The sequence below is a fragment of the Mastigoproctus giganteus genome, chromosome 11 (genome assembly GCF_048544385.1).
Source record: "Mastigoproctus giganteus isolate SK-2022 chromosome 11, ASM4854438v1, whole genome shotgun sequence".
In the NCBI taxonomy this organism is placed as follows: domain Eukaryota; kingdom Metazoa; phylum Arthropoda; class Arachnida; order Uropygi; family Thelyphonidae; genus Mastigoproctus; species Mastigoproctus giganteus.
The window spans coordinates 99,468,625-99,492,475 of record NC_143585.1 but is presented as its reverse complement, the minus strand read 5'-3'; the positions used below and the strand labels follow the sequence as shown (position 1 = coordinate 99,492,475).

General features: G+C 35.5%; 1 protein-coding gene across 1 annotated transcript in view; it reads right to left on the bottom strand.

Moving 5' to 3' along the window:
* Positions 1 to 6,091: 6,091 nt before the first annotated feature.
* LOC150078289 (casein kinase I-like) overlaps positions 6,092 to 23,851 on the bottom strand; it is a 158,408-nt gene continuing 140,648 nt past the window's right edge. Inside the window, exons 7-8 of the mRNA XM_090385224.1 lie at positions 22,795 to 23,011; positions 6,092 to 6,476 (exon numbers count right to left, since the gene is read on the bottom strand). Coding sequence (XP_090241350.1) covers positions 6,466 to 6,476; positions 22,795 to 23,011 — 228 coding nt within the window. The 3' untranslated portion in view covers positions 6,092 to 6,465. The remainder of the gene's footprint in view (positions 6,477 to 22,794; positions 23,012 to 23,851) is intronic.

Below are 23,851 nucleotides of genomic sequence, written 5' to 3'. Positions count from 1 at the left end.
TCCACCCACTTAACATGGGCTAATCGATGGACGAGGAATATGTATTTGTTTGTATGCACATAAGGATTGAAGGAATCCCTAAGGAACATGACTGTGCAGTACATTCCCAGTGGCAGATTAAGGGTTTGTGGGGCCCTAAGTGGTATTTTTAAAAAAAAAAAAAATTTATAAATCAAATTTTAATTTTCATCTCTGGTTAATCCGCAACCCGGTTAAACAGTCCCTGAATAATCGGGAATCTACCGTACTCAGTTGCTTGATGGACAACCCTGATTTGAAAGTGGTATAACAACCATTCCTCAAGTATAAAAATATTTAAAACTGTTGGAATGGAAGCAGCTCTTAAAGAAGATATGTGATTCTTTCGTTACTAATTTATAGACTATTCTTCTGGTAAAATGAAGTTACTGCTTTACAGAGTCTAAAATAAAGCAAGCTTAGAAAATAAATAAAAGATATTGAAAGAAAAAAATCATTTTATTGTATTATATAATGAGAACACAACTTGGGAATAGCCAAAAAAATGTAACACAATTTTTATCAGTACTATTCTCACTTGAATAATATTTTCCACAGATGGCAGGATGCTCTGTTTGGGTTAATAGATTTTCACTTGGCACTGGTGTTTTTTTTTCTTTTTTTTTTTTCAAGATACAAGTTAAAAATCTTTTGTCAATGAAGCAGAATCAGAAGCAAATTTTTTTCTGAGTATTTTGGAAGTTAGTTGTCTTAGATGCCTTGGGTTTTTTTTGACTGCATACAGACAAATTGACTTACAAACTCAACATTATATAAAATGTAATTATAGTACACAAAGATAATGTCTAGCTACTGTAAACTCCTGCCCTGGAAGACTGTTTCAAAGTATAAAATTAAATTAAAAAAAAAATTCTTTCTACATATAACAAACTGAAAACCACTTCATTTCTTCAGATCACTTTCAAGGCATATGTTTGTTGTTTTTTAATTCAGTTTTCAAATTAATTGCATATAGTTTGATAAACCATTTAGAGTAACTAGTTATTGTCTGTGTATTTTATTTGCAATTAGAAATAATTTAGAATTCTCTAAAGATCTTTATACAATTTAATATTACCACCATACATACAAAAGATCACATTTTATCTAGTATGACTGTAGGAAACCACAAACTTCTGCTCTTCCAAGGATGGAAAAAATGTGTACTTACAATAGCTCTCCAATAAAACATATCAATGGACAATCTGTACAAGAACTACACGAAAAATGTTCCACAGAGTGGCAGTTTTGTTAACAGAGCAGGTAACATTTAACAGTCACTGTTTTAAAAGCTTTGGCAGGATAGAATCTCATGACTATTGTAGGACACTTACAACTGAAAAAGAAACTACAGCCTTGAAAATCATGTGCATTCAGAAATAAAATTGATACCAACAAAAAATTAGACCCAATGGTACTTACTACTTTAGGGTAGGAAAGAAAAAATATAAGAGTACACAGAGATTACAATAAATTTGAAGAGTATTGTGTAAGTAATAAGTTAATATTAACGTCACAAATCTGAACTACTCAGAAGAGACACTTTATAATACAAATTAATAATGTAAGAAGTTCAGTTCTAAAATACAAATTTTTAAATATAATAGTAAGTGCAACTCCCTCATCATTGACAACCAAACCCTAAAAATATTATAAAATAAACATCAAACTTAGTACAGCTCAATTTTTATTTGGTCCATTATGATGTCTAAATTATAATAAGAAATAGTAATAAACCAATCTAATTTGATGTCTGCATTTTGACAGAATAAAGATTTATTTCTAAAAAAAAAAAAAAAAAGATTTAGAAGAAAGTGAACAGCTATATACATAAATCTTTAATAAATGTTATTTACTTAATAAATAAATTTAATAAAGTAACAAACTTTCAATAATACTTTTTACCATAAAGTAGACTTTGTGATTGCACATAAGTTCTGAAAAAATGTATATAAATAATGCCGTATTATGACAGAGTACTTAGTGCTGAAATGATGTGGCATTTTCAATTTGGTTGAGAATGACAGAACTCAGTTTTACCATTCTCAACCAAATTCCTCTGTCAAATTAGCATTGTTTTCTTTTTTGATATGTGTATTGTTGTGTAGGCCATAACGTGCCAGTATACTGTATTATGTCGCTGTACAAGTGTGTTCACTGGATGATTTGCATGTTGTGCAGAATGAAAAAAAAACAAAAACAAAAAAGAATAACATGCTAGAGGAAACTGTACTCTCTCCACCGGAGATTAGCTAACTGCAGCCCCAGATACATGTATGTATGGTTGTGTTTAAGTGGGACATCTTTCATTGAACAGTCAAGGTACGCTGAGAAGCAAAATATATTCATATATTTATCAAAAATTATTGTTACGTAGCTAAACTTAGTGAAATTTTTAGGTAACAGTTTTATAGAGGTGCAAGACTTAAAAACCAAGCAATTTACACAAAATATATGCAAGCCATATGATAAAATCCTAAGACCAATAATGAATCACAGTTCTAATGCTAATTTAAAAAGATCACTATGAAATAATTTGGTAATAAAAGTCATATTTTTCAAGTATTTCTTCAGGTTCTTCTTTCTCCATAGAATAAAAGCTATTTTCTTAATTCACACACTTCCTTTCAACTACATCAGAGAAAGACCAAATTAGTTTAATACCGTTGTAAGCTGCAACTGCCAATCCTAAAGGTCCTACTTTAGATAACATTCTGAGGAATCTCATCAATCTAGGATAAAATATCCTGGTCAACTAGCCTACTATAATTGTTCATGACTATACACATTATACACAGCTGCAAACAAAAGCAACCAAGTAATCCTGCCAAAGGTATGCAAAGCCATGTAATATAAATCTGAGTACAATAATGGAAAGCTTATAGAGGAAAGCTTATAGAGGCTAATTACTTTTACAGAGTTGTAGAATGAAACTTTTGACTCAAGGATTTAACTTTAATGTTACAAAGAATTACCAAAAAAGCTGACATATTATCCTACTGCTTTGCTTTTTAGTGTGTGTGTGTGTGTGTGTGTGTGTATACACTATCATCTCAGTTTAGCCCGCCTTTATCCATCTCATTACAACTGTTATATGTAGAGTGATCTGAAGCAGATAGATACCTTACTGATCAAAACATTATATCACTGTATAACAAAATTATCATTACAATGCTAGCCAAGTCACCAGCTGCTAGTGTTTTAGTTGATCAGATTGGTGTAACAATCTGAACTCAGATTTCAAAATTACACGTGCCCTACAGATTTAGCTATTTTTCAAGGTAAGATGTTGTAGTGCTGTAACTCTGAGAGACAATGCAACATTTATGGAATGGGATAACAGCCAGTTTGCTTATTAGCATAAAAATTTCTTTATATATGTGTTCTTTTTCAGTGGTTTTTAAAATCCAGGAGTAAATAAGTATTATAAAATGTTGAGTGAATATTTTGTTGAGAGATATATACAATGATGTGAAAACAATTACATTTATATAATAGTTATTTAGCAATTAGTTATTTAATTTCACTTCTCAATTACAGAAAAATAAAAAATGCAGTATGAAATGTGTAATGCATTACATCTATTATCTGTTGTTGGATTTTAAGAGCATCGGCGACTAAGGCCACGTTTCTCCATATATATTGTCTGTAAATTGCATGTGTTCTGAGGTCGATTTTTGAGGTCGAAAAAACCATGCTACCCTCGCCTGAGACCGACTAACTCAGCCACGTTGTGAAAAAGACCCATAAAAATTCCTCCTGTTGTCGACAGGATTCAAACTCAGGTTTTTTCCACCCAGTGTGGGGAGGATGGCACTCCTACCAACTGTGCTACCCATGAGGGAATATATATATATATATATATATATATATATATATATATATATATTATCTAACTTGTTTGATATTTGTATTGGCTAATTGAGAAATATTTCAATCAACTTCTGCCATCTACTTATAATCACAATATGCATACAGACACATACACTTCCTTATTTTAATTAAATCTATCAGATAACTGTTGGCTAACTTGTTCCTATTATTTCTGTCTGTGTATTATGTGGCTGTGCTTGTGTGTCAACTCCATTTTGTTTATGGAATCTCAAGTAGCATGAGGCACCTACATATGTACATAAAGGATTTCTTTCTTTTTATTTTGGTGTTTGTGTAGAGGATATGTTAATGAAATGGAATAAACCTCATAATAAATATTTTACTACTCATAATCTAAAAAGTGTCTGCTCTATGAATAGCTAAATGGGGACTTAAAACATGGCATATGCAGTTTCAAAATATAGATTTAGTTACTTTTTTGGAAAGGTATCAATTTTTAAAGTTATATACATATATATAAATAATACTAAAAAAAAACCCAACTTTCTGAGTGTCTCTTCTTACAATCAGCTTTCTTACAGAATATGTAGAAATATTTGTAAATTGAATTAAGATTATGCTTAATGATTAATTACTAATCTAATCACACACATGCTTTACATAAATTTCTATATATTTTAATGAAATATTTAACTAAAGGAAGACACCAAAATGAGGTTATAGTCCAAATAGAATGCATAATGAAATAAAAAAATTGTATATACAAGTTAAACATTGAGTCTGGTTTATTTTGCTACTAGATGTGCTTCATATTTTCTTACTCAGGTTCTCACAAGGGTTAGAATATATACAATGACCAAATTACTAATCTATTTTCACATATTTTTAAACAAATTTCTACACATTTCTTGCATATCTTAACACAAAAAAAAAAAAAAAAAAAAAAGGGAGTGAAAAATGAAAACAGGGAGAGAACACATTACATGGGATGCATACAAAAACTATATACAAATTAAGTGTTTCTTTTATGTATATATGTCTATAATTTTGCGTGACACAACGGTATCAACTTCATGTAAACATGAAAGCCTAAGGAAGCAACTACTTTAATAAGTACCCACCAAAATAATAAATTAGAACAATTAATCAGTTTAAAACTTTGTTTCAATACACTTCTGCACAATGCATTCAGCTTAAAATGAAGTTATCTAACAGAGCTAAACTATAATATAAATGTATACATATATAGCTGTGTGCACATATGCATACATTCCTTGAGAAGCATGAACCAATTCTGAAGTCCACAACCGTTCATACAAACAGTATTTAATCCTAACTATTACAACCATATAACAATTAATTTAAATATACCAAATTAACAGTTTTCCCCTCAAATTACCATGCTTCCAACAAAACGTCTTTAAACATCTCTAGAGAATCCAGTCCTTGTAATACAGTCACATATTTATCCATTTCAAACCGAGAGTAACATCTGAATGCAACCTTCATAATAAACAGTCCATACAATGTATGCACACTTTCACAGTCAAGGCAAGGAATAAAAGACAACATCAGACACAAGCGCTATAAAAACACAATGTGGAATGCTGTTTATAATCCCCTTCCTTAATGCTAAGTATGCTAAAACCATTTTTCAAAAAGTTAGTCAAAAATGTTTCCCACCCCATATACTGGTCACTCACACTATTTTTTTTTTCTTTCAAAGTTAAATCTGTACACCATTTTATACATAATATGCTAAACATAGTATTACAGGATAAGAAATGAAACATATTATTTTTAAAATGTGTCCATAAATGCTCATTAGAAGAACAAAATTTCTATGCTATTTCACAGAAAAGAATGGTATAAAAATATGAAGTTATTTAAGGGAGAACAGCAAAGATGCATAAGTATAGTGGAAAGATTTTTTTTTTTTTTACATGATTTTAAAAAAAATAAAAATAAATTTAATAAACTAAAGTGTTAAAATGCACTTTGGGGAATTAAAATAACTTAAAATAAATGAAAGACAAAACCAATGTTAAAAAGATATTCATAATACTGAATATAAAGACTCTTCATAATACCAATAATGTATTAAGTCTTTATAAAGCATTGCCAACTGTTCACAGCTTGCTTCAAAAAAACAACAATATCCAGAGTTAACAAGATTCACAACTAACTGCAGAGGAATATATATAGGACAGCTTGAGCAACATTGATAGTAAACTCTCAAGCCACTTACAGTGTATAAATAATGGTTTGCACCATGTACAGAACAGCAAACAGCATTACCAGAAAGCACTGACTATTTCCTGATTGCTTTCTTCATTACAACCAGAAGCAGGAATATTGCTCTTCTCACAGCTGCTAGTTTAGCAGCAGATGCATATAAAGCATTTCATTTATTGACTGTGACTTACATGTTGTATCTTCACATATTTAGGATGCAACTGCATGGCTGACCCACTCAAATCATTTTGCCCCTTGTTTTATAATCCTTGTTTCCATATAAAATTTCCATTACCATACCAGTAATAGCTGGATATCTGGATATCCTTTTCAGTTTGTAGAATATTCAAGCACTGCCCAATCATACTTTGAAGATATTTAACGGCCACCTATTTAAATATAATGAATGAAAAAAATTAACAGCAGTGATATTATATATATACTAATGAATACTAATCTTATATATGTATAATAATAAGCAAATTACAAAGGGTACTAGGAAAGTTTTGCAATATGACGCAACAATGAATCACAGGAAGCTGCTTGTTGCTGCATGTTGAGACATGTTCATACGTGCATAGTAGCTAGTAGCCGCTGCGCCAAGTCGATGGGCTCAGTTATTCATTAGTAGTGAGAGTGTAAAGTGCTTGCGATGGCATCGTGGTCACGAAATGAGATAAGGACAGTTTTGCGGGATAATTTCGTGCGTGGTTTAACCATAGACCAGTGCTTAGAAGAAACGACTCTTGCACTAGATGATGATTGTCCACATCGTACAACGATATTCAGGTGGTATAGAGAATCCCAAAGGGGAAATTTCACTCTGGAGGATTCTGAGAGGCCGGGAAGGCCACGAACGTCAGTTACGGAGGAAAACGTTACTGCTGTGAGGAAAATGCTTGACGAAAACAGGCGAGTGACCTACCAACAGATAGAGGATACTTTGGGCCTAAATGCACCAGCAATTCGTTCGATTCTGCAAGATCATTTGCACGTGAAGAAACTTTGTTCTCTCTGGGTGCCGCATCAACTGACTGAAGAGCAGATGACACGACGTGTGACTTGGTGCCGGGAGATGTTAAAAAAGTTTGATAAGGGACAATCTCGGTATGTGAACAACATCGTGACAGGTGACGAGACTTGGCTGTACTATTACGATCTGCCGACCAAGGTTCAAAACAAAGTTTGGGTCTTTGATGATGACGACACACCCGTAATTGTCAGAAAATCCCGATCTGTAAAGAAGAAAATGATAGCTGTATTTTTCAAATCGAGTGGAATTGTGGAACGTGTCGTTTTGGACACGCAGAAGACAGTCACAGCTAAGTGGTATACTGAACAATGCCTGCCTAAAATCATTGGATCTATGAAGAACCTGCTGCCAAAGTCAAGAATGGACACTTGGTACCTCCATCACGATAATGCTGCAGCTCACCGCGCCAAAGCCTGCACCAAATATTTGACCACGACAGGACTGAAACTTCTCGAGCACTCTCCCTACAGTCCAAACCTTGCTCCCTGCAACTTTGCACTGTTCCCGCATGTGAAAATGAAGCTAAAAGGGAGGCGGTTTTCCAGTGATGAGGACCTTCTACGGGCTTGGGACAACGAGTGTGCTTTACTCCCTAGTGAAACTTGGCAGAACTGGTTTAAAGATTGGTTTCGGAGGATGGAGAGGTGTATTGAATGGAGAGGAAATTACTTTGAAAAAATTAAATAAACAAAGCTGTATTGCAAAACTTTCCTAGTACCCTTTGTACTTAATAATTTTTATATGAAATAAATTTTTAAATATAATCTGAAATACAGGGGTTTTGTATCGGGTGAGCCATACTTTCAGGATCAATTCAGGACCTTAAAACAATGCAAAAAGTTCACGAGAACATGTCTAATTATGAACAATTAGAGCTATGTCTGTTTGAATTTTAAAAGATAGCTATGGTATTTTCAGTGGTAAAAAAAAATAAAAATATTTTACTTGGTAAGTATCTGCTTATTTAGTTTATGTTATTTTTTACCACTGAAAACTCAAGGGCAATTTTTTAAAATTCAAACAACCACAGCTTTGTAACTTTTCAGAATCAGACAAATTATTTTCATGTAATGAACTGATCCTGAAAACAATATACCCTGTATATTTGGAATAGCTGATTGTAATTGCAGTGACTGACTTTATGGAAGAACAGCAAAGAGGCAAAAGTATTGTGTAATATTGTTTTTACATAATTTAAAAAAATAATAATAAAAATTAAACTTAATAAACTAAGTACAGCAGACTCTCAATTTAAGGGGATCAGATTAACTGGGACACTTCAAGACTCCAAATAAAAAAATAAAAAAAACCAACCAAAAATCATAAAATTCAAGTAATAACTAAAGGTATAAACAGATGTTTTGCAAGTCATAAATAAGCGACATGTAGCGCCATTATAAGTCATCATTGGGAGATTAATGTACCTATTATCTTGCAACCCCCACTGACACCCCTGCTATAAAAAAAAAGACAAAAAAAAAACCAAATGTTTAGTTTGTTTTAGTGCGTCATGTCGATTGTTGTGATCCATTGCACTGCAAAAATACAAATATTTTGTTTCGTTATTTATGTCAGGGATGTTGAAATTTTTTTTATAGTAAATTTTTTTTTTTTTTTTTTTTTTTTGTTTAGAAATCGCAATAATGATGGATAAATGCAAAGGAGTTGCACTTTCAGTTAAACAAAAATTTGAAATTATTCAAAAGTTTGAAAATGGTGCATCCATTAAATCTTTAATGATGAACCATTATAATGTTGGTGACCAAACCATATGCAACATCGTAAAAAATAAAGGGATGCCATTAGATTTAATATTGACATCGCAAAAAATAAAGGGAAGCATCGTATTGAACACGCGAGTAGTACATGGTAAGTTTTTTGTTTTTTTATCTATCACCATATTTTTTACGTAGGTTGCTGAATCCAATACAGTTAGTCCCTGACTTACGCAATTTCGGACTTACGTAAATTTTTTTTCACTCAATTTTTTTTTTAGGATTGTAAAATTTAAAACAACAAAAAAAAAAACACCCATAAAATAAGCAATCAATAACGACAATCATGGCATGCGCAAATTGCACAAGTGAGATACAGAGTAACAAGCAAAAAAATAGGAAAGAACAGAAGATTCTTACAATTTATTTATAGTTTTTTTTATATGACTAAAGATTTCAGTGAAGAGGACATATTTCACCATAATAACATAAAAATCCACAGAATTTCAGTTATTGGTATTTTCGCAAATGCAATAAGATGAGTTTACTACTGTTTATAATTAGATGCACGAACAGAAAAGCCCAATAACAAGGAAAATGCAAATTGATTTTATTGTTTTTTGGTAGTGACCTCCAGAAATGTGCTTTAGTAAAATGTAAGCTCGTGCGGGGTGATAATAGTGAGTTTTCACCTTAACCCTGTGAAGTTCTTTACAGAAAATTCATTTTAACCGTTATCATGGTGCTGGCGACAAGTGACAGCGGCACTAGTAAATCTACCCAGAAAGGAAAGCAATTGATTTGGATCAGAAAATTAAACTAATAATCAAGTATCACGCTGAACTCAGATTTGTCAATAATAATATAGTAGCAATATGTTATTAGTCATTCCCGAGTTATGTAAAACTTGACGAAGTAAGAAGTCCTGGAACGTATCTCTTACGTATGTCAGGGACTTCTGTATTTTTGGATTAACCAGGAAATCGATTATCCAGGATTTGTTTCTTACCATCTATCCCGGAAAATCAAGAGTCTACTGCATTAAAATGCACTCTAAGGGATAAAGTAGCTTAAAATAAATAAAAGACAAGGCCAATGTTAAAAAGATATTCATAATACTGAATATAAAGTGTGTGTGTGTGTGTGTGTGTGTGTGTGTGTGTGGAGGGGGTAGGGAGAGAGATTAATTTCAAACACTTCAAGTTGTTGGTAGTATAATGAATAATATGGTCCAAGTGCAAAATTTTTGTAGTAATCAGCTAATTCTTTAAAACCAAATCAAATGTTTCAATTCTTCCTTAATCCTGAAACCATATGGTGGGATTAGAATACATCCTGCTATGATAAGCTAATGTATGTACCTACTGTTTAGAAGCTAGAATCTTATTCCTACTATTACAACATTATTATAATGTGTCTTTTGTGACAGTATTTTGCAACTAGTCTGCTTATATGAGTGTCTTTTATAATAATTTATGTTATGTATTCTGGTTAAATTATTTCAAATGTCTAATCAGACCAAGTGAAAGATTTCATTCTCCGATTCCAGAACAGTTCATTATTGGTAAACCATTAATCTGAAGGAACAAAACAGACTGGAAACTAATATCAAATCCCCCAACTTTCAGAAATGGAACCCAAAAAATTTTAATACAAACTAGTCTTTCGACTAGAACAGCATTTTGGAACATTTCTTACAAATTAATACTAAATAATCAATATGTATCATATATGATATTTATTTCACATATGATATTATATATGTGAAATTATATATTTATATGATATTAAATAAATATCATAAATATATGATATTTATCTTTACATTGCCATGTTTCATCAGAAATGTCTTCCAACAAATGTAGAATGGGTGGGGCATTGCCATGCAACAAGAACCAGCTGCCTTTCTCTCAAACTTGTGGCCTCACCTTGGAAATATGCCTCAATAGTCTTTGAAGCACCTGTATGTAGAAAACAGCAGACTCTCTGCCCTTCAGGTAGTATTCCTTATGAATCACATCCTATTTGTTGAAAACATGATCAGCATTATTATGATCCTGAACTTCTGTAAATGGAACCCTTTAGACCTTAGTGATGGGTGCCTCCGTAGCCAGGTGGGCAGGAGCAGCAGTGCGTAGCACACGCTTCTTGATTAGACCGGGGTTAGAGCCCGTCACCACCAAATACGGAGGATGTGGAAAGGTCAGGGAATGACCACTGCATATCCCGAAGCAATATGGCCTTAGTTGCTAATGCTCCTAAAAAACAAATAACATAACCTTAGTGATGATTTTAAAGTCCACTGCATGCTCTGATGATTCGTCTCTGGGTTGTACCGAAATGCTCAACACTCATCTCCAGTAATAATACACCCAAGGAAATTAGAATGTCTTGACAAGTCTTCGTATGATGACACTCTTCATTGCTTCTGCTCATCTGTGAGGCTGTGTGCACAAAATTTGTACAGACCTTTCTTTCTCCTAAATTTTTGTGCAGAATTTGATGAATTGTCTCCTTATTCATATCCAACTTATCAGCCATCATTCTAAGGATCAAATAATGATTTCTTGCCACAATTTCCTAAACTTTTGCAACTCTGTCCTCACTGAGAGGCTCACTTCTTGGGTCATCAAAAACATCCTCACATCTATCTTTGAACCACTTATGCCATTCAAACACATTTAGCTGTATTACACTTGTTGACACATGGTGTACACCCAAAAGTGACTCAGGCGCTCTTGCTGCCAATTAACTTTCATTTTCATGCTTCACCTCATGAAAATCAGCAGGGTGGTGGCATATATCTGTTCACTTCCATGGCTTACCCTACCATCTCCCACCATCAGAACCAGACTTCTCAAATTGAAGATGCAGCAGACTGTATCCATATTTAAGGCACCTTGTTCTTGTGGCATATTGTGCCTCTCCTGGGTCACATCAGTCAGTTTTACAATCTCAATTTCTGGTTAATCTCCACCACTAAACCATCTGATATTGTAATTTGTGCTGGTGACTTTAACCTTTGTGGTTCACTTCCCACCAATGCTACTACCCATTTTGCCTAGCTAGCTTCTAATTCTCAACTATGTGGAAGCCACTTCACCTATTAGGAGTGCTGTCAGGTGAGACAGAATCTCTTCTAATACCCAAGTTGCTGCTTTCGCCACAAAATCTACCAGTTTGATTTGAATCAGACCACCACCTCCTACAAGCCATATTCGCAATATATTATCATCTGACAACCCACGACCTTCTACTTAGTATCTAGGTAAGACAGTTTTATTACTACTTTTCCTAAACCAAGATCTTGCCAAGTTCCTATTCACCTTTTTATCTATCCCTGGTTGGTCTTCCTTCACATTCCTCTCCTTGATGCCAAGTTTTGGTTGGTTTACTTTTATTTCATGTGTGACAATGTCTAGGTGGTGCTGGTTCTGGATCAATAAATTGGATGTCCAAAATAAACATCCAACTTATCGATCCTTTTTCAGAACAACCAGCAGAAAGCATTTTGAAAGTTTCAATCACAGGCTATATGCTGATATTTCAGCTCACCGTTCCCTGTTTAATACTGATAAGAAAGCAGTCCTAACGGAATGTATCAATGGTTAATCTCAGAAAGGAAAGAGGATCTTTTCATAAAATTCACATCCATCCCTCAAGGCTTCCAGGTAAATGCCTGGGCAGATTACATTACCACATTTGGTCTTATATCATCCACTGATGCAATGCCTATGCTCAAGGATTCTTCATGCTGTGATATACTGTCTGAAATCTGTTTCATCTTCCGACTTAAAGGTTGCTATTCAACTCCATTCCAAACTTCTCTACAACACGACTGGATGGTATCCCTCAAAGATAAAATGCAATGCCTCATATTACACAGTCTGTACAGCTTGTTTTCACCAATTACAATTGGGAAGCACTACCTCACCCATCCCCTTGCAGTCCTGTTATGAGTCCTTGCAATTGCAATCTGTTCCCCAAGCTCAAGGACTGTTACATGGATAAAGATTTCTGTCTTTAGAAGCAGTGAGTGCAGCAGTGACTCAATACAGACAACTTAACATCAGCAGACAGTTAAGCGGTATTCAAAAATTACCAAAATATTGGGAAGCAGTCATGAGGCATGAAGGAGACTACACCGAAGGTTTTTATAATAAATTATGTTAAAAAATAAATTCATTTTAAATTAACTGCTTTTGTGCAAATTTTGGGATTTCTACATAACAGATGCTAAAAGGAATTTTTCAACTCATAATCAAAAATTGCATTTTCTTTTTCTCTAAGAGAGTAATGGAAATTTGAAAGTAAAAGTTTAGATTTGTCATCAAATTGTAGTGTCTGGAAGAAAACAATCCAAAGCAAATTCAAGAACAAATAATGAATGTTTATAAAGAATGGACTGTTTGCAACATAATAACAAGGAATCCACATTTCTGGTCATATTCAACTTCTACAATAAACTTAAATATGACCAGAAATGTGGAAGACTATCAGATGTTGTTAATAAAACAATTGTTGCTGTGAAAGAGTTAATCCCGAGATTGGCTGGTTAGGTTGGTTATTTGGTTTTTAGGAGCATTAGCAACTAAGGCCATATTGCTCCGGGATATGCGGTGGTCATTCCCTGATCTTTCCGCACCCTCCATATTTGGTGGTGACGGGCTCGAACCCCGGTCTAATCAAGAAGCGTGTGCTACGCACTGCTGCTCCTTCCCACCTGGCTACGGAGGCGCCCCCCGAGATTGGCAGAGAGATACATATATCCCCTGGTAGCACTGAAAAGATCATTCATGAGCATGTAATATTCATGGGCACATTGTAAAATTCCACAAAATTTTACAACGGGCCCATTCACAACTGTAGTTATTCAGCACGTGATTAAAGAATTTTCAATATGTCCAGTTAAATCACACACCCTATAACCAAAATTAAGCTCCTAATGACTGATTTGTTCAGAAATCTTAAAATCAGAAACTATTATTATTATTAGTATTATATATATATATTTTTTTTAAAGGATGCATTCAAGTTGTTCTTCAACATGCCATCAAAATTGAGACCATGGCAGTCTCATTTTGTTATATACTACATGACCAGATACAGCTCAACAAACTATGGCAACAATCCAGAAACTGCTCTGGGAAGTGTTTGATCATTCAGGGTAGCAGAAAATGAAAAAGACCTGAGGTAATTGTGTAGTCAGATATGAAGTTTTCTGAGCAGTGCAGACAGGCTGCCAGAGCAGGTTACGGGATGTTGTTAATGCTATACAGGAATTTTACTAGTAGGGATAAGGAGGTGATTATCCTTTGGTATAAGGCAATGGTCAGTCCATGGCCCAAGTAGTGTATGGGTCTGGAAGCCTCATTTTAGGAAGGATGTAGAGTTGCTAGAACGAGTACAGAAAAGGACAACAAGACTGGCGTAAAGGGAATGAAGGAATTCTCTCACCAAGAAAGGCTTAAGTTCTGCAAATTGCAGCATCTGGAGACTAGGTACCTACGATGTGATCAGATTGAGATGTATTAGTATTAGTAACGGCCGCATGGTGCAAGAAAGCCTATGGCTTATGCTGCACCAGCCAAAAAAAAAAAAAATAAAATAAAATAAATAACTAAATAATAATAATTAATAAAAAAAAAAAAAAAAAAGGAAATTAAACCTATCATCCTATGCGCTTCTCTTACCCGAAAGTACTATCCAGGTGACCTTTGAATTTCCCCAAACTGTCGGCCTCTACCACCCATGAAGGCAACTTATTCCAGTAATTTATAACTCGCTGGCTAAAATAAAACTTCCTGCAGTCCAATCTAAACATTTCCCCCCGTAACTTGAATTTATGTCCCCTAGTTCTAGCATCATTTATAATCTTGAAAATTTTGTCCTCATTCATTTTACTGATGCCTCTCAGAGCCTTAAACACCTCAATCAAAACTCCTCTAAGGTGTCTGCCTCTCAGAGCCTTAAACACCTCAATCAAAACTCCTCTAAGGTGTCTAGTTTCCAAACTCTGCAACCCACACATATTCGAAGTCTTTCTTCATAAGGACGCCCTTTTGCCGATCTCACCAGGCGAGTTACCCTTCTTTGCACCCTTTCAAGAAGCTCGATGTCTTTCTTTAGGTGTGGTCTCCATACTTGAACACAGTATTCCAAGTGTGGTCTAACATAAGCCTTATATAATGGGATTATCACGTCCCTATCTCTACTTGCAAAAGTTCGATATACCATCGATAGGACACCATGGGCCTTCCTTGCAACCTGTTTACAATGCTCAGAGAATTTCATGTCGGACAGTATCGTAACACTCAAGTCCCTTTCCTCCAGTACTGGGTTTAGTTGAACTCCACCAAGTGAATAAGTTTTTTTGGTATTACCGTTTCCCAGGTGTAATACCTTACACTTTGTTGGATTAAAGCACAGCTGCCATTTTTCTGACCATTCCTGAAGTCTATCTAGGTCTCTCTGAAGAAGCTCAGCTTGACAGTGATCATTAACTACTCTACCAATTTTAACATCATCTGCAAATTTAGACATCACGCCCTCTATCCCTTCATCAATGTCGTTTATGAAAATTAAAAACAACAGTGGTCCTAATACTGATCCTTGGGGAACCCCACTTCTTACATCAACCCAATCTGAGGAATAGCCATTTATCACAACCCTCTGCCTCCTGCCCTGAAGCCATCCTTCTATCCATTTAAGGATATTCCCAGTGATTCCAACCTGTTCCAGCTTATAAAGCAACCGCTCATGTGGGACTGAGTCAAAAGCTTTGCTGAAATCTAAATAAACAATGTTGAAATTATTCCCTAAATCCAGCTCGTGAGTGACCCTTTCGAAATAGCGAACCAGATTTGTTAAACATGATTTTCCCTTTACAAAACCATGCTGGGTATCCTTAAGAATTTCAATTCGATCCAAATGATCCTGAATTCCACCCTTAATCATTGCCTCTATGATTTTCCCTACTACTGAAGTCAGACTGACAGGTCGATAATTTCCAACTTCACTTTTAGAGCCACCCTTATGTATGGGAGATACATTTGCACTTTTCCAATCCAAGGGAATCTCCCCAGAGTCTAGTGATGCTCGCATAATTAGCCTCAATGGTTCAATGCACTCGATTGCCGCCTCTCTTAAGATTATAGGGTATATTCCATCAACTCCAGGAGCCTTACTGGTCTGTAGGCTCGAAAGTTTTTTCATTAAATAATCTTGCGAAATTTCAATATCATTAATTACATATTTTTTAACTTCGCTCTCACAATTTCCCATTGCCACAAAAGGCTTTTCATTTGTAAATATCGATGCAAAATAACTGTTGAGTTCATCTGCAACGGCAGCTGGTGTATTTATTATCATCCCCTTTCCCTTACGTAAAGGTCCGATCTGGTTTGTCCTGCTCTTCTTGGCATCTATATATGTGAAGAATTCTTTATCCCCCCCTCTTTGCTCTGTTTACTAGTGATTTCTCATAAACTGCCTTTGCCTGTCGAACCTTTTCTGTGGCTCTATTACACATCACCTTGTAGCTGTTATAGCAGGGGTGGGCAACTTTTTTCGTCAGCAGGCCGAATGAAATTTTCGCATCATGATGCGGGCCGGAATAGATTGAACGATTTAATAAAAAAAATCAGAACCTAAAAAATGTTATGTTACTTGAATTACCAAATTATTAATGTATTTTTAAAAAAAATATCTGAATGTCCAATTATCATTGAAAATGCGGCATTCGGCATCAATTTTTCTTTTTTTTTAATTGGCTCATTTTATGGGCTATAAATTATATTAAATTAAAAATTGTAATAATTAGAAAAGGCATAAAACATAAAATATCTCGCACCAATATTATTTTTTTCAATAATAAGTCAAACCCAAAGGAACTTCGTTCGATCGATGCTACAATAATAATTAGGAAATAACTCTTTGACGTTGCGTAGAATCACTTGGTTACTGTTGTACTGGCCGCGATTCCCGATTGAACCGAATTAAGCCGAACGTTTACGGCGAGTGTAGTCAGGTATGGATTTTCTATATTTATGTATTTACCGAGGGGGCCGGATTCAACATCGTCGCGGGCCGGCTATTGCCCACTCCTGTGTTATAGGCTTCAGTACTTTTTATTGCTCTGTAACCTTTCCATGCCACCTTTTTCTGCTCAAGTAATGTGGCAACTTCACTATTCATCCAACTTGAAACCCTATTCGTGGAGTATTTTTTTTAATGGTATATACGTATTCAAGGCATCTGTGATTAATGTTTTAAAAGCGTACCACATTTCAATTGTATTCATTCTCTGCGCGATATCTACCCAGTTAATAGAGGCCATGTAGTACCTTAAGGCATTGTAATTTCCTTTTCTGAAATTAAAACCCATTCCTTTGCCTTTTACTTCAGCTACCTCTCTCGTCATCATCCACCGTAGAACTCTGTGATCACTTCCTGCTACTGGTTCCTCTACTGTCAGCCCTGTTATGTCATCTGATTCATGTGTGATGATGAGGTCCAGGATATTCTTTTCTCTAGTACTTTCCCTGACATGTTGATACAAATAACAGTCATCTAGTTGATTTAAAAATTTTGTTCCCCATGTCGAGTTTCCTTCCCATTTACTCCAATCAATTAGAGGCAAATTGAAATCACCCATAATAAGACATTGATGCTTACTTGCCCATTCCATTTGCATGTAGAGGCTTTTGTCATAATCTTCACAATCACCTGGTCTGTAGATTACTCCTACTCGCATTATACCTTTTCCAACTATCTCTATGTATAAGGCCTTGAATACTTTGAGCAACTCAATGCCGATGGGATTCTTCCTCTTGCTCAGATTACAAACCTGAGGGGGACATTAATTCAAATTAAGGAAAGACAGCTGCAGAATAGATGTATGGAAATTTTTCTTTAGCCAGTGGGTAGTTGATTGGTGGGACAAATTTCCAACTGCCATTGTGAAAGTTGATAGCTTAAATAAATTCAAGGTAGATCTGGACAAACTTTTAGAGAAATGGATGTGTGAAATAGGATGGATTTTTTTTTTTTTTTTTTTGGTTGATGCTGTATAAGCTTGCTTTCTTGCATCATATGCATTTTCTAATATCTGTACAGCCGAGATGCGTCACATTGCTATTTTCATGTTTTTGGAAGACTGAATAATGATCTGGCAGGATGTTAATTTAAAATATAAATTACTCACCCTTATACACCGATGAGCCAAACCAGCTTGTACCCAGTGAGGCCTGGATGCTACAAGATTTCTAAATGTGTCTTATGGTATCTGGTACCAGCATGTAACCAGCAGATCTTTAACTCCTGTAAGGTCCGTGGTTGAGTTGCCACAGATCGGAGTTGCTGTTCTAACACAAACCACAGATGCTCGATGGGATCGATGTCTGGGTTATTTGGAGACCAGGGCAATACTTGGAATTCTTCCTCACGTTCCGCAAACCAATCTAGAACAATCCAGGCAGTGTGGCATGGTGCATTATCCTGCTGACAGACGGCACTGCCAGAGGGGAAGACCATTTCCACGAAAGGGTGTACCTGGTCAGCAATGATGTTTCGGTAGGTGATAGATGTCAGAGTGCCCAGCACAAAGATGATTAGACCCAGGGTATCGCAGCTGAACATCGCCCAAAGCATGACATCACTGCCACCGGCTTATTTTCGTCCCACAATGCAACAGGAAGCATAATTCATCGGACCAGACAACCTTATTCCAACCACTCAAGGTCCAGTTTTGATGCTTGCGTGCCCATTGTAGGCGCTGTCGCTGGTGAATCGTGGTTAGCATGGGCACCTGGAGCGGACTGCAACTATGCAGCCTCATTTCCAGCAGGGTTTGGTTTACTGTGTGTTGTGACACATTATTCCAGTTACCAGTGAGTTACGCCATAGTCGCCCTTCCATTGCCACATACCATCCGGGAGAACCTTCGATCACCGATGAGCCACGGTTATCCAACACCTCACTGGTGGTTCGTGGGGTTGCCCTCCTTGGACCACTTTCTGTAGGTACTAACCACGGCTGACCATGAGCATCCCACCAGCTGTGCCGTTTCGGATATGGTTTTTTTTTTTTTTAAATGAAAACCCCAAACATGAGAGGTATTAGAACCTATAGTACTTAGTACCATGCTTGGGTTGGAGGTTGAGAAGACGGAAGAAGATATTTGTTGACATTAGACTTGAACTTCTGTAGACTGTAATTTTCAAGAAATACATATGAAGGAAGGTTGTTCCACAAAACGGCAGTTGAATGAATAAATGAGGAAGATGAAAATTTGGTTCTGTGAGTTTGCAGTTGGACAGTAAATGGATGTTGGCTGGTGGCAGCACGTCTTTGGACTGTTTTGAAAGAGAGAGCGGGAATTATAGAAGCCAATTCAGAAGAACAGTGCCCATGGAAGTATCCGTAGAAAAGGCATGCAGCAGAAACAGTACATCTATGAGACAGAGAGTGGACAAACTCTGTTAGAGAGTAGTCATTAATTAACCTAATTGCCCTCTTCTGAATGTAATCTAGAAGCCTGAGAGAGGTTTTGGGGGCACCACCCCAGATGTGGGAATAATATTCCATGGTAGGGCAGATTTGTGATTTGTACAGAGTGAACAGCTGTTTGGAAGAAAAGTAACGCTGAGAGCGAAAGAGAAAACCAAGTTTTTTAGATGCAGAAGAATCAATATTTGTTATGTGCTTGTGCCAAGAGAGATTAGAAGTCAGGGTAATACCCAAAAGAGATATATCATTTTGCCTAGAAATTGGAGTGTCACCAAAGATAAGCACAGGAGCAGAAGAATCCTTTTGGCAATATATAAGACAAGACTGAGTTTTAGAAGGATTGAAATCAACTAAGTTGTCTTTCCCCCACTGGAGAATTACCCAGAGATCAGCATTCAAGGAATTGGTAGCGGATATTTGAGAAGTTGAAGCTGATTGAGTGGGGCAAGGTTTTTCAAAATGGAAAGTAGAATGCAATGTGCTATCATCGGCAAAACTATGGATAGGATTTCCAATCAATGGAAGAAGGTCATTAATATACAAGAGGAAAAGTGTGGGGGAAAGAACTGAAACCTGAGGGAGACCAGCTTTAGTGGAGAAGTTAGAAGACAGAGAGCCATCTACCATCACCCTCAGTGAGTGATCAGATAGCAAATTGGATAACCAATTGCAAAAAACAGATCTCAAAGGCTTTTGATCATGTTTTCCAAACATGATCAAAAGCCTTTGAGATGTCAAGAGCAACTTCTTGTGTTTCACCGAATGTTTCCATTGAATTTGTCCATAAATGGGTAACATAAGCCAGAATTTCACCAGTGGATCGACACTGATGTTTTAGAGCTGTACCCTCGAAATGTAAGGAAGATTGGATCTCGCCATGATGTTCATCATAACCTCAAAAGTCATCAGTCATACTGCATGATGAAAGAGATGGGGAAGAGTCGACAGTAACTTAGCTCTGGAGACTAAACATGAGTTCCACCACTTCAGGCCTCCAATAAGCAAAGTGGTGGAATTTCACCAGTTGATGAGTCATCTACCACCTAGTATTGCCTGGTAACACAGAGGGGCGGCATTCCTCCATGTAGTGTGGGTGCCACACCATGACCCCCACTTACGTTGGTTCATACCTGGGTGGTCACCCACAGTGTGCTTGTGCATGGAGGTTATACCCATGCTAACTAACAGTCCCACCATCGTGAAGGTGCAAGCAGAGGGACTGGCTGTCACAGACCGTCCGGACTTCACCGAAATTGGGTCTACTTGACTTGAGTATCACCCAAATATCAATTCCATCAGTGTTTTATACTCCCAGGTAGTCAGTACAGCTTTTCTGGCATATCTGAGAGGATGTCTGGCTCTGTTGTTGTTGTTGTTGTTTGGTTTTTAGGAGCATTAGCAACTAAGGTCATATTGATCCGGGATATGCGGTGGTCATTCCCTGACCTTTCCGCATTCTCCGTATTTGGTGGTGATGGGCTTGATTGAACCCCGGTCTAATCAAGAAGCGTGTGCTATGCACTGCTGCTCCTGCCCACCTGGCTACGGAGGCGCCATCTGGCTCTGACCCAGTCTTCTGGCCATTACAATTTGGCCTTTGTCAAACTTTCCAATCTGAAGTACACAAGCAACACTGATTAATGGAGCTCAGTATCAGGTGTTTTTTTTTATACTGTGTCCCGACCCGTACATGCGCCATAGCTCACCTGCAGTTGCTTCTATTTGCATAATGATTTACTGGTCATAATGTTTTGGCTTATCAGTGTGTGTACACACACACACACACACACACACACACACACACACACACACACACACACACACACACACCGATGAGCCAAATATATATATGTTTGTGTATATATTTGGCATACATACATATCTATATATATATATATATATATATATATATATATATTTATAATTATTGATAAAAAAAAATAAAATAAAGAAAGAAAGTTAAAACGACAATAACTAACTAATATGTAAATAATATTTATGAGTCAATGCAGTTGCAAGCAATCATGCAATACACCCATAATGTTTATAATATTAAGGATAATATAAAGAACCATTAGAATAAGCAGATCAATCCAATAATAATACCACCAGGGACCTAAGAAAACGTAAAAAAAATATATATATATTATCGCCTTTTACCGACAATCTAGATGACTTCAACTGGGGCCAACCACCCAGAATGAAGGCAAAAAATGACAAGAGGTTCTCTGTTTCTGTGATGATCAATATATGCTAAGTAATTTAAATCTAAACCAAATATAAACCAGTAAAGGCCAAATGTAAATCGAATGATGATAATAAAAGTTTAGAAATATTAGAATCAAAGGTAAGAAATATAAGTAAAATATAAATGTAAGCATATATTAATCATCGTTGACCCGACAGAGAACGTAATTTAATGATTAAAATAAGATTAAATATATAATACATACTACATATTGACCGTATCTAGGACATAATGTAATAGTCGTCAAAATAATATGTGGTGCCCCCTATGTGATGGATACGGTAAAAATAAATAATTAAATTAACGCATAGAGAAACATGCAGATAGTAAGAAGAAAAACTAAAGGAGTAGGAATAATAGAACCTGAACTCCACAAAGGCGAAAAATAGTGGTATAGATAAGAAAGAGTTTCTCCTACGTCCTCGGATTGCCCAAATAATTTCGGAGAAATAAAAATAAAGAGTGTAGGGCAGTTTAAAGACATTACAAGATATAAGTTGTGGCTCTGTTGGGTCAACGATGATTAATATATGCTTACATTTATATTTTACTTATATTTCTTACCTTTGATTCTAATATTTCTAAACTTTTATTATCATCATTCGATTTATTTATATTCGATTTACATTTGGCCTATACTGGTTTATATTTGGTTTAGATTTAAATTACTTAGCATATATTGATCATCACAGAAACAGAGAACCTCTTGTTGTTTTTTGCCTTCATTCTGGGTGGTTGGCCCCAGTTGAAGTCATCTAGATTGTCGGTAAAACGCGATAATATATATATATTTTTTGCGTTTTCTTAGGTCCCTGATGGTATTATTATTGGATTGATCTGCTTATTCTAATGGTTCTTTATATTATCCTTAATATTATATATATATATATATATATATATATATATATATATATGCAAAAAACTGATGTTAAGAAATATCTGTGTACGAAGTATTTTATAAGCTAAACATATGGAATATCATACAAAAATGTTCAAACTTTTAATATTTGTAAATACAGTATTTAAAATATAATAACTAAATTATAAATTCAGTACTGTATGCATCTTATAAAAATCATAAAAGTGTAATAACACAAGTTAGAGTTCTAGGTTTCTTTGAAAATATACAATTTACAGGAAGTCAAAATTTTTGCCTTAGTTTTTAAAAAGTTAAAATACTTAAATTTTAAATTAGTGCTTACCTGAAGTTGCAACAGCTTGAGAAGTTCCACTACCTGCAGCAGCTGAAGCTGCAGCTTTCTGCTTTAACATGGTCCAGTCAAATGTATAATCATATTGGAAGCTTAATGTGCGAAACAGAATACGAAATAACTGACGTAAATACATATAATCAGGAGCTTCCTCAAACCGCAAACCACGGCAATAATTTAAATACATAGAAAACTCAGCTGGGAAACCCTAAATAAAGAATAATATATTATAGACTAAAAACAATATTAAGAGATAATAATGAAATAGAAACTGCTTCCACCTGTTCCCAAATAATAGCAAATAACACCAATAATTATTTCTTATATACACAGGTTGAATGGAACAAGAACAAATGTTTGAAAATAAACAAAAATAAATAAAAATCCTATGAAACAATGTTAATTTCAGTAAACATTAAAAGACAAATAATTCTATCATAACAGCATAATTTATGACAAAAAAATCTAAGACTAGTGTGTAGTTGTTTACATTTGATAACTGGTTGGGAGTAAAAAAAAAAAAGCAACCAACTACACTCCTCCAAATGCAAGCTAATCCATATATGCTACCCTCCAAAAAGTATTTGGACATCCCTATTTTTAAGTCCATTGGACCTTTCTGGATAAACAAGTGATTTAGACTGGCATATAAGCCACACGTTACTTGATCTCATGGAATATAGATTTGAGCTGACTGATTTTGAGAGGTTTATCATTGGATGTCACATTGCTTACAGTATACACCATCCAAAGTCAACTGTCAGTAAAACTGTCACGAAGTAGAAGAACTGTGGTGCCACAGAAGCTCACTCCAGCTGACCAGAGGGGTCTTAATAGAATATTACAACAATCTTATCAGACATCCCTGAAAAACGTCAACCAAGTTTAAGGACAATAGGGACTGAAGTCTATATAAACACACCGATCTTTGGCTTAACTGCACCACTCTCCTTCACGGAAGAGTGGTGCAATTAAGCAGTTTCACCTTGCATAGTGCAATGAATGCTAATTAGTCCATAGAGCAGTGAAAATCACTTCTGTGGAGTAG